General features: G+C 40.3%; 1 protein-coding gene across 1 annotated transcript in view; it reads left to right on the plus strand.

The window, feature by feature from the left end:
- The first annotated feature begins 748 nt into the window (after positions 1-748).
- Positions 749-13,135, plus strand: part of CSMD2 (CUB and Sushi multiple domains 2) — a 914,813-nt gene continuing 902,426 nt past the window's right edge. Inside the window, exons 1-2 of the mRNA XM_027864466.1 lie at positions 749-866; positions 1,103-1,319. Coding sequence (XP_027720267.1) covers positions 749-866; positions 1,103-1,319 — 335 coding nt within the window. The remainder of the gene's footprint in view (positions 867-1,102; positions 1,320-13,135) is intronic.

The following is a 13,135-nucleotide window of genomic DNA, read 5'->3' on the forward strand; positions in this document are numbered from 1 at the left end:
CTAGAGATAGAAACAGAAAAATAAGACAGACTCCACTCTCCTTCTGGAGAAGCCTAATGCTCACATTAACCCTAAATGCTCACATTCTGATAGAAGGAGACAGGTTTAAACTGAAAGTTAGGTGGAAAGGTTCCGTGGCTCTTAGGATGCAGTAATATCCTAGTAGATGATAGATGTTAATATATCTTCATTAATGCCATTTCATTGAACAAAACCTTATCCATTTTTGATGTTGAACCTTTTTGTGTACAGGAGGTAATTAATACTTCTCTTAAAATAACTATTTTGTATTATTTTTGTACATGTCATCACTAGACTATAAGCTCCTTGAGAACAAAGACTGCCTTCTTCATCTTTACCTCCCCCTTTAGCACCGAGGAGACCTCATTCTCTGTATATACACACCAGTGTTTGGTTTATAGAGAAAAGCTCAATTACTGTAGTTCATGAACACAGGTGTCCAGTCATCTGGGATTTCTTTCTACAACAAATGCAGGAAAAGAGAGAGATTGTCTCTAGAAAATAAAGTGGTGTCAGGAATTTGTTATAATTCAAGATTTCAAAGGATCTTTGATCTCACTGATGTAGGAATTCTTCTCAGTAAAGCAATGTCAACCAATCTGTGTTTTCTCATCCCAAAGACTCTCACCCATGCCCTCATAACTTTTCTGTGGGGGGAAGGGATGAAACAGGTTTACTAAAGCATTTCTCTAGACCACTTGATTTTTTGTGATTACCAGTTTGGAACATGGACTGTCCATTTGATGCCTCTTACCTTGGCTATGTGACCAGCCCATCTCCTTTTTCAGTCATACAGCTCTTTAATGACCTCTACTGCATTGCTCCTGATGGGTATGTATTCGTTGGTAATAGAATTCACTACCTATGCCCCCTAGACATGCTGTATTTTAAATTTTCAGAAATTTAACAGATAAATCCTGGTATGTTGCTTGAGACTGAGAGAAGTTAAATGACTTGCCTAGAATCACAGGGCTGGTAAATACCAGAAACAGAATTTGAATGCAAATCTTCCAACTCCAAGCCCAAAACTATACCAGATCACTTCTATTCACCTAACCATGTCTTCCCCCACCTTTCCCAGGCCAGAATTGCACATTCAATTTACAAGGCCCCAATGGAACAGTCGAGAGCCCTGGATTCCCGTATGGTTATCCCAACTATGCCAACTGCACATGGATCATCACAGCCGAGGAACAGAACAGGATACAGCTTGTGTTCCACTCCTTTGCACTGGAAGAGGACTTTGATGTATTGTCCGTGTTTGATGGAGTACCAGAGCAAGGGAATCTTCGAACAAGGTACCGGCCTTTGCATAAAAAAAATTGGTGCTACTGGGATACTGTCTGTACTCTGCACAGTGATGAACCACTTGGGTGAAAGGTTTATGATGTAATAAACAAAGAATGGGTTTGGAGGGGGCTCGTAAAAGACACCTTCTTTTCATTTTTCTGGTGTCATGGAGTTCCTAAATACTTTCTGCTTGCTCAGAAAGACTCGGCAAATGGGATTTATGAATTGGGCACTTGGGAAGATTAATTGGGATGTAGAAGTGTGTGTGTGTGTGTGTGTGTGTGTGTGTGTGTATCATATATATGTGTGTATCTATACATAATACTTGAAGTATCTATGCATAAATACACACATGCACACACACATATGTATATACTCATCTACATATTCGACTGATGTGAATACATAGAGACATAAAGATATGTATGCACACATCAATGTTCAGTTGGTCTATAATTTTGTGAGCATCCTCCTTCTACCAACGTGAATAGCTGTATCTTAGTTAATGGTCTTTGTCCATTGCTGTTGTGGAATCATCCTGCAGCCAACCTGGTGACGAGCCTTTTTGCCCTTAATTACACTCATCCTCACACACCAGACATATCAAGACTATTTCTAGTCCTGTACTTGAAGTTTTTTTCCAGATTTGTTCAACTTGCTTGAATTTATGCACTGGTAGGCATCGTCTTTGATAGCCCAAGGTCATCTATAGCTTCAAACAGAAGAATGAATCCAAGAAGCATTTATTAAGCACCTACTGTGTGCCCAGTATCCCCCACATGTACTGAGGTCCATTCAAACTGGCCTTCTCAGTGTTCCTTGCATATGATGTTCCATCCCACCTTGTCATGTCTTTGTACTGTCTTTGTCCCATTCTTGTAAAGCCCTTTCTTCTCACATTTGCCTCTTCAAATCTTTAATTTCCTTCAAGACTTAGCTCAAGTGCCAACTTGTGCCTGAGGCCTTTCCTAATTCTGCTAGTGCCCTCCACCCTCCAAAATCACCTGGTATGTATTCTGTATATACCTGCCCATGTAAATGTTTTCTCCCCATATGTAAGCATCAGAAGATAGTGGTGGAGGATACACACACACACACACACACACACACACACACACACACACACACACACACACACACACACCCCTCTCCTTCCCAAATGCAGCATCCTCTATTTTCTAGAGGAGATCACTCACGGTGGTGGAAGGAGATGGTAGAAATAAGGATGATCCTTTAATTGCAAAATGCCAACTGGCCTGTTTCAAGAGAGGTGAGCATGGATGGTAAGGGTGTTCCCCTGGAGAAGTATACCAAGTGCAGTGAGATTGAACATCCCAGGCCAGATACCCACTTTGGGGGAGACCTATTCTGGAGTAAAACTGAAGCACCATTAGAACCAAGAGTTCTCACTTGAAACAACTCTTGTTACAAAACCCATCAACCTGAACTCAGCTTCTGTCAAAAAATGACTTCTTTAGAAGCCCAGACTTCTAATGATCTGTTGTATGAAGAGCTCTCACAGTAGCTCAGAGGCAATGTGGCTTAGTGAATAGAGTATTGGATCTGGGGTCAAGCAAACCTGGGTTTAAATCCTATCTGAGACATTTTCTACCTTTATGACTCTGGGCAAGTCACTAAATCTCTCTTAAACTCAGTTTCCTCATCTGTAAAATGAGGATAACAGTGGCATCTACCACAAAGGGTATTGTGAGGATCAAATGAGATAATATGGGTAAACGTGTTTGCGTGCTTATTTTTGTCATTGTTTAGTCTTTTTCAGTCATGTCTGACTCTTCATAACTCCATTTGGGTTTTCTTAGCAAAGATACTGGAATGGTTTGCCATTTCTTTCTCTAGCTCATTTTACAGATGAGGAAACTGAGTCAAACAAGGTTAAGTGACTTGCCCAGGGTCACACAGGTAGTAAGTCTCTGAGGTCAGATTTGAACTCTGGAAGATGAGTCTTCCTGACTTCAGGTCTGACACACTATTTGCTGCACTACCTACCTGACCCTTGCATACTTCAAAGAGCTATATAAATGATAGTTGTTATTAACTAGCAACCTGGTCCCTCCCATTGTCAGTGCCTTCTCTCTGAGATTATCTTCATTCACACTATATATGTCTTGTATGTTCAATATTATATTCATGTTAATGTCCCCATTCAAATGGGAGTTCCTTGAGGGTGGAGATAGATAGTTTTTCTGTATATTCCTGGAATTTAACACAGTGTCTGGCACATAGTAGGCACTTAATAAATGCTTATTGACTGACTGACTCAGCTGTAGTGGCCAAATGATTCCTGTCCCATCCTCCAGAAAGCTAACTCTTCTTATATAACCCTTTCTGACTGTTGATTCCCATTTGAGATTATGTTGTTCATGTGACGTGCACTGAGTAGGATATAGGCATCCAATAGAATGAAAGCTCTTTGAAACTTAGGATTATTTTCACTCATTTATTTGTATCCCCAGTGCCTAGGACAGTACCCATCACATAACAGGCTCTTAACAAATGCTTATGAATTGGAACTCTGTTGAATTTCTTGCTTCTTAGTGGGGATCAGCATGAGAGATAGAGAATATCATGGAAAAAGCAATTGTGATGGCTTCAGAAGATGTAGCTTGGGATTCTGATTCTGCTACTTAACACCTGTGTGACCTTGGTCAAGTGACTTTCTTTTTCTGGGTCTTAGTTTCTTCCTGCGCAAAATAAGAGCATTGGACTAGGTTATCTCTAATTTCCCCTCCAGGTGGAAATCCTATGATTTTGGCCACATAAAGCTCAATATGATGATATCATAGAACTATATATTACCTGGAGTTCTGTTTTGGGAGTGGGTGGGTATTGGTAATTCACTACCCTTGGATATAGCCCAATGCAGACTTGCCTTTTACCAAACACCCACATTAGTACAGTGCATTTCAATGCCTTCTATTGGCATCCAAGTGTTTCTGCTTTTGTCCTGTGGGTCTCTCCAGGCATGTCCATTTTTCAGCTTTCTTCTCAGACCTGACTGCCTTAGGTTGTCTGTCACCTAGAGATTATGAGCAGTGTTTGGGATTATGGAGCCTGGAGGAGCCCATTGCTGTTCACCTAGGTCCCTTCAGAGGTGGGGTAGTTGGTACAGAAGGGAGAAGTGATAAGAGAAATGCCAGCCAAGGAACTGGGAGTGTAGACACAAGTATTCATTGTCAAAGGAGAGCCTTTGCAAGGAAAGGCTGCCTAGTGGAGCACCACTTTGGGGACCAGCAGCCATTATATGAAGGCTCTCAGAGACAAAGCTCACTGACCCCCAAGCCAGATGAACCTTTGTCAAGCTCTATGTATCTACATCTATATCAAACCTACTATACCTCTCTAAATACATTACCCATTATTTCTTTTTTTAATTTAATTTAATTTTTAATTCGTGAAATAACACAAGCATTTCCATAACATAGTAGAATTAAAAAAAGATGATTATACATAAAACTGCAAATCTATCATGTACTACTTGAATAACTCCATTATATTTTAATCCTTTTGCTCTTAACCTGTATTTGCAATCCCCATAACCTGGTGCTCCCTATGGGCCCAGAGAGAAGCCAAGACTTCAGCCACTCTGAATAGGCATGGGCCAACTCCAGAGAAAGCCAGAGCCAACCATCAGGTAGTGGATAATGATACAGAGCCTCCAGAGTCCAACTCAAGGACATTCCTTCAAAGAAACAGCAACATTGGATATGGTGGCCCATGTCTATAATCCCTGATGCTGGAGAGGCTGAAGCTGTCAGATTATTTGAGTTTGGGAATTCTGAGCTTCAGTAGGGTTAAAGCTGACTGGGTGCCTACAGTAAGTCTGGCAGAATACAGTGAACTCCCAGGACCTGGGGGCTACCAGGCTGCTTAAGGAGGGGCAAACTGGCCTAGGATAGAAATGGAGTTGGTCAAAGTTTTCATGCCATTCAGTAATAGAATCAGACCCAAGAGAGGCTGCATTTTCAGCCTAGGAGAGAAAGGAAGACCGAGTATCAAAGAGAGACAGAGAGAGAGAGAGAGAGAGAGAAAGAGAGAGAGAGAGAGAGAGAGAAAGATATATATATAGAGAGAGAGAGAGAAAAGGAGGCACAGAGATAAACAGAGACAGAAATCAAAACAGAGAATATGCTGAGTATAATGATGAGGTGTGAGTACCAATGTATCTATATACACACATGTATGTGTGTGATATATAAGAAATATATAATATATATATACCATATATAACACATGGCATACATAGCATTTGTGACATTTATACAACACATATAACACACATACAACACATCTAACATATATCCCATAAATAATGGAAACATGATTAATAACATTGCACATGTATAGTACATATCACAGCACACACATAACATTTATTATATATGGGTAATATGTTACCCATATATGTTACATGTATGGTTGATATTTGTAAGCTATGTATATGTGTACATGTGTATATATGTGTGTGTGTGTGTGTGTGTGTATATATATATATATATATACACACACATACATATATAAATATGTGTGTATGTGGAAGGGCAGGGTTGACAGCCCTTTTAAAATGCCAGCCTTGGAAGGAATGCTTTACTCCTCACTCCATTGCTCCAATGAGATGGCCACAGTATATGGAGGGTACTGATAAGATGTCATTTCCAAAGCTGCTATAATATGGAAGGGTGATGAGTTTTCTGATGAGGGTGGTTTTTTTTTAGGGACATGGTGGAGTCAAGTAAAAGGGATAAACTTGAGGGGAGACTGAGATGATAGGAGAGAGGGGAGAGAGACAGAGAAAATGATGGAAACTGAGAGAGACAGAGACAGCAGTCCTGCCAACCTATAGCCAACTTGGAATGCTTCACCAAATGGAGAAAAGGTCACATTTTCTTTGGATGATTTTGGATCTTTCTCTGAAGAATATCCAAATCCTGATTTAGAAGGGATACCTAGGATGCTGGGCATCACTCCTCTGTCAGAAAAAGGCATCTGGTCTGGCACTGGAAAGTCATGGGCCTCTACCTCCTGTAGATATGGTAAAGATGGGAGTCCTTCATATTGGCTACTTCCAAATCAAATGGGAAATGTCCTTACCATTGATGTTATAAGCTGCCTTTAAAAATGCAAAGTAACCAGAAGGAGGTGATCACCCAATTGTCCTTTGCCATGGTTAGACCACACCTACAGACCTACAGTATTGTATTCAGTTTTAGGGACCATATTTTAGGAAGGATATTGATAAACTGGAATTTGCCCAGAAGGAAGGGACAAGGATGATGAAGATTGGTCGAGGAACTGGAAGTGTTTAACTTGGAGAAGGGAAAACTTAGGAGAGAAGTAGTAGCTCCCTTCAAATATTAGAAGGGCTATTTCTGTAGAAGAATGATTTTTTTTTTGGTCCAGCTCTGTGATTTCACCAACTTCCAGTATGGAATCTACAGAATCATTTTAGCATCTTGTCTGTACTTTATAACCTTAAAGAATTATCTGGGGAACTCAGAAAGTGACTTACCATGGTCACGTAGCCAGTACGCATCAGATGCAAGATTGAATCCAGGTCTTTCTGAATCCATGGTTTGGCCATGGAGACACATAACCATGCTGTTTCTCAAAAAAAAAAATGTGACTTGTTATTCTTAGCCATAGAGGGTAGAATTAGAGCCACTGTGGGAAAGCTGGGGGTCAAAATGCAGAGAGTTAGAAAATAGAGTCACTGGATCAATAGAAAAAGGAGATGTAGGGCTCCAGAAGTGCTGAGTCTACCAGTAGAGTTGGGTGACATTTATTTAAGTGTTCAGTACACGGTTATAGGCACTGTAAGAGATACAGTCCCAAGAGCAGCAGGTAGACTGAGAACCAGAAAAACTCAGGATAACCAAATGAACTGGGAATATTCAGTGCAGGCTCCTGCGGGGTTCTTTAGTTTTGCCCTCTTAGTTTCTCAACAGAGTAGGGCTGCTGAATTCAAAGACCTGCACATTGTGCTTAGGTCTGTGAGTTGGCTGCTAAAATCATTAACATTAGCCTATTATTAACTTTTTCTGTTACACATTTATTCATACACTCAGAGAAACTGGTTAATTAAGATAGCCACAAGTGTAATGAACTATTCAAGGAGGTAGTAAGCTCCCTGTGACTGAAGGTATTCAAAGATTCTCAAAGAGAGAAGATCTCTGCTCACATGTGGATTGGACAAGTTGGCCTTTCAAGCTCTTTCTGAAACTGAATTCACAACATCATAGATTTAGAGCTGGAAATGAACTTAGAGGTCAGCTAATATAAACCTTTCATTTAACAGATGATGAAACTGAAGTGCATATATGCTAAATGACTTGACCAAGGTCATATAGCTAGTAACAACACCATCATCAACAACAACAATAATATTGGTAGTAGAGTAATAATAATAAATAGAATTTAAATAGTGTTCTAAGGTTTGCTAAGTGCCTTATAAATATTATATCCTTTTATCATGACAACCTTGGGAGGCAGGTACCATTATGATTCCCATTTAACAGATGAAGAAATTGAAGATAATGGAGGTAAGTAACTTGCCTAGAACAACAGCTTGTAAGTGTCTGAATCTGGATTTGAACTCAGGTCTTCCTGACTCCAGGTCCAGTGAGCTAGTAGACCTATGGTAGCAAACCCAAATCTTTTGCCTTTAAATCTATCCCTCTTTCCTTTGCACCACTTTATGAGATTTCATGGTCTCTGATTGCTTAAGTGGCAGAAGCGAAAATTTTTCCCACAATGAGAGTTGTCCAAAATGAGAATGGACTGCTAATGAAAAAGTGAGTTCCCTACCAGTGGACATAATCAAATGGAGGCAGTGTGACCATTTTGCTGGGATTGCTTTCAAAAGGATCTCTTTTCAGGTAGGGCTTGCTCTCAATAGCTATTGAGGACCTTTCTAGCTCTGACATTCTATGATTTTCCTCCATATCTCTCTTGGTTCTCTTCCAGCATACTCCCACACCTCTCCCCATCTCTTTCCTCATTAAACTTTGCAGCCCCTTCCAATGCTGGTTTATCCATTTCTAGGCTATCAATTTTATGAGTTTTTTCCAAATGTATTTGGTTTATCATCTAACTGCTACAGCGGGAGATGGATGAGAATGTGTCATTCATCCAAATTATGCACTCTTAGGTGGCCTAAATTAACTCCGGGAATGGGAAGGAAGAAGCCAGGCCAACTCCCTTGGAGAAAATGCAATCCTTCCTTCCTTCTTGCTCTCCTCCCCCCCGACTCCATGTCAGAGCTAAGGTGCCTGTGGGACAGAGAGAGCTTCCCCTTCCTCCTCCTCCAGGAGCTCCAGTGATTCTTTTGTTTGCCAAACAGAAGCATTGTTATAAAGGGAAGGTATTTGAGCATTTGCTCCATAAGGACAGAATCTTTCCAAAGCTCTAGTCCCTTGTTTGTAATATTAGTAAAGTGAGGGACTGAATGAGCTCCACAGATGCATTGTCCAGTCTGTTCTACCAACCCCTGGTGATACAGGAATTGTGAATAGGTTATCCTTGAGAATATAGGGATAATTATCCTAGGCCAGGAAGAGAGAAGGCTTTTTTTTCCCAAAGGATGAGGAAAGAAGAGAAAAGATAGGAGGCTGGTGCTATTGCACATAAAAGTAGTCTCTGGCTACAACAGTGAGTGCAAGAAGTGCTAGGGAACAAGGAATAGATTAAGAAAAGGGTTGTATAATGGTGGGGCTAGAGTTTCAGAAGTGAAAGAGTTGAATAGCTGAAATTCTTAAAATCATTGAATTGGAAGAGACCTAGGGGTCATCTAGTTTGACCCATTGCTTGAAGCCTCTATATCCCAAATAGTGGTCATGCATGCCAGATGTATGTAGTGATGAGGAACTCACTACTTTCCAAGGCAGATCATTTTACTCTTGAATAGCTCTAATTGTTAAGAAGATTTGACTTACATAGATGCAAACTCTGACTCTCTGCAATTTCAATCAATTAAGGATTTATTAAGCATTTAATATAATCTATAATTCAGCAAGCATTTATTTAGTGGCTCTTATTTTCCAGGCACTAGGATAAGTACTGGGGATGCCAAGAAAGGCAAAAGAAGCCACAAAGACAAAAGTACAACAATCTTCTAACCTTTGACCCTAAGGAGCTTACATTCTATTGGGGAAAGCAACATTTATGTAGATCGAAAGGAACTCAGGGATGGGAGATGGAATGACAAGGGGTGGGGTGGGGTGGGGGGACAACAAGAATACCACTTTGCCTGGGCAATAAAGTGTATGAAGGGGAGTAATGTATAATAATCTTGTAAAAGTAAGTTGAGACTGAGTCATGTAGAATTTTAAATGCTCCACAGAGGAGTTCATATTTTATTCTAGACATAATAGGGAACTGTTGAGATTTATTGATTAAAAGAGTGACATAGTTAGGCCTGCACTTTAGGAAATCCCTTTGGCAATTCCATGGAGGTTAAATTGGAGTAGGGAGAGTACTTCACCCATCTCTCCAAATTCTGTCCTCTGGAGCCAAGTAGAGCAAGGATAATGTGAACTTGACAGCCCTTCAAATACCTACAGGGAGCAATAGTATCCCCTCTGTCTCCTCTTATCCAGGTTGAAACAGACATAGTTTTTTCAAATGCCCCTTGTTATGTCATGGCTTCCAGGTCCCTTGCCTAGCCATTAACCCACATCTGGATACTCCCCTTCAGTTCAGCAATACTCCAATGGGATTGGATCTCATTGAAATGAAATGTTTTCTCGAGTGTTCCCTACCTATCACCTGCAACTCTAGTCCATGAGCTCCCATAGAGTGCCATGGATCTCAGCCTGTCCTTACTCTCAAAATGTGGTTTTACAAGGACAGAGGACTAAAGGGCCATCACCTCTTTCATTCTGATCATTATGCTTATATTAAGGTCAGCTTGGCTGCCATATCACACTATGGATTCATATTGAGCATTTGGTTCATTAACCCCCTCAGATCTTTTTCATACAAACCATTGCTTAACCCTATCTTCCCTATCTTATAAATAAAGGAAAAGTCTTCCAGATAAGTGAGCCTGTCTAAGAAATTAGATGTCCTGAGAATGTCAGAATTGACTACCAGGAAATATGGAGTGATAGACTCTTCTTTGTATCTTAGGATAGTGGCTGACATATAGTAGGCACTCAATAAGTGTTTATTGACTGACTGACTGACCCTTGTAAATTCAGGAATTTTGTCTGCTATGGTCTGAGCTAAGACATAAACCTTCAGGGTTATAGTATCACAGGGCCATGTACTCTTGCTGCAAAGTCACTCTATTTTGCCTCCTACCAAGACAAGATGGTGCAACGGGCAGAGTAGTGGACTTGGAGTTAGGAGGGATCTAGGTTTGAATCCTGCCTCAGTTTTTTCAGATGCAAAATAAAGAAAGTAGCATTCACTTCACAAGGTCATGAGACTAAATGAAAATACGCTTGGCAAATCTTAAAGCATTACATAAATATTGACTACTATGTTACATAAAGAAATTTTCATAATCTGGAATTAGGCTTAATTTTCTTTATTTTATTCCCAAATTTCACTGTTTCCTCTTTATTTCTTGTGGTATTCCATTCTTTCAGACCATGGTGGTGACCACTATTGATAATGCTGCCAAGACATTTCAAGCACCAAAGTGTTCAGTGTATTTAATTTCTATTTGTCTTGTGTGTGTGTGTGTGTGTGTGTGTGTGTGTGTGTGTGTGCTTGTATAGGCACGTGCCTTTTCCCCATTTAGAATATAAACTTCTTGAGGGCAGGAACTATTTTGTCTCTGTGTCTCCAATAAAAATCTTAATACTTGGTATATACATATTAAGCACTTAATAAATGTCTGTTGAATAATCAATTCCATGACAAAATAAGTTGGGGAAAACCTGCAAAGAATTGACAATACAAAGATCAAGCTGAACAAGGGCAAAATTGTGATGGGGGCAAAATCAGGGGTTTTTGTCCCATTCTCCATCCTTTCTTCCTTGTCCTGTGTTTTATTTCTCCTACTTTGGATTATTCCTAGAGCAGGGACTATCTTTATTTTACTATTTGTGTCCTCAGTGCTTAGCACGGTGCTTTGCACATGGTAAGTGATTAATAATGCTTCATTCATTCATTCCTAGAACTTCACCCAGTACTCAGAGCCATTGTCCTCTGAATTAGACTGAGACCAACTTTCCACTACTACCTTACACCTTTTCCCTCAATACCCAGAAAGGGCAGAGGCTGTTTTTGTTTTTTTTTTTTCTTCCAATCCCAGCACTTGGAAGAGTGCCTAGCACATAGTAAGTGCTTAATAAATGCTTGATGATTGATTGGTTGCTAATTCCCCCAGGCTCTGCTCTGATAGTCTTCTTAATGTCCATGAGTGGATAACATATTTGCATTACAATGCTAAATGGATTCTTTTAATCCTGATTCTAATGGCAAATTGTCAGCCACTGTGGCAGGCCTGTTAGGGAGATTTTAGGGTCTCTTTGGTACCCCTCTAATTTCACCATATGTTTTGTGCACTGGGTCTTTGTAAGGACTGGTAATGTAGAAGCCACTCTGCCAAAGCAGCCTTTCTGTGCCTAAATTATACAGATCGTTACCTCCAATCCTTTAGTTCCTCTCAGTCTGGCTGGACTGCATTCAGGGAGAAAAATGAGACATTTGAGCTTCTGTGTTCCAGGTCAGAAAATCCAGGCTGGACAGGAATGTGTGTCTGTGTGGCCTCTGCCCTGGAAGCCTCTCTGCTTTTTTTCTGAAGAACACCCCTGTGCCAGGAGCAAATGATGAAGGGCATGTAGACTTTATCAGCTATTTCCCTTCCCTTAAACCTCTTACAGAAGGAGAAATCAGGTCAGAATCACAGCTTGGAGACAGGGGTATGGACTGGAATTTAAATTTCTGTATGTTTTGGTCAATCAATCAACAGTGAGATGCAGTTGCAGGAAAATCACTGAACCTAGAGTTCACAGTATCATGGAGTTATAGAGAGAAGGAACCTTAGATATTTGGAAAGGCAGGCCATGTAGAGCAGTGGAAAGATCACTATGCTCTGAATCAGAAAGGTGTACCTGTGAATCTGGCTTGAGACACTTACTAGCTGTATGGCCCTGGGAAAGTTTCTTAACCTCTCTCAGCCTCAATTTCCCCATCTGTAAAATTGGGATGATAATAATCATAGCACTTACCTTACTGGGTCATTGTGAAAATACGAGGAGTTATTATATGCCGAGTGCTTTGCAGAACTTTGAGTGAATGCCATATAAATACAAAGAGTTATTTTTCTAATTTGACCCTCTAATCTCATAGATGAAGAAACAGAGGTCTGGAAAAATTAAATGAACTTGACAAAGGTCAAATAGGTAATAAGTGGTGACTACAACATGTAATTATTAAGCACTTACTGTGTGCAAACACTGAGAATACAAAGAAAGGCAAAAATGTGGTCCCTGACCTCAAAGAGCTTACACTCTAATAGAGAAGACAACATGCAAAAAAGTGTACACACAAGATGTCTACAGTGTAAATGGGAAGTAATCTCAGAGGCACTAACGGTGGGTGAGGGTTGGAGGGCCAGAAAAGACCTCATGCAGAAGGTGGGATTTTTGCTGAGTCTTGAAGCCAGAGCCAAGATTTAAATCCAGGTCTCCTGATTCATTCCATTACTCCAGTGTTCATTCCATTCCATTAACCTTCCTCCCCTAAGTTTAAACCCTGGTTCTGGCTCCTCCACTTTCTAACTATGTGATTCTGGGCAATACTGTATCATCATCATCATCATCATCATCATCATCATCATCATCATCATCATCAT

This window comes from Vombatus ursinus, unplaced genomic scaffold, assembly GCF_900497805.2.
Source record: "Vombatus ursinus unplaced genomic scaffold, bare-nosed wombat genome assembly UNPS02014775.1, whole genome shotgun sequence".
Lineage (NCBI taxonomy): Eukaryota > Metazoa > Chordata > Mammalia > Diprotodontia > Vombatidae > Vombatus > Vombatus ursinus.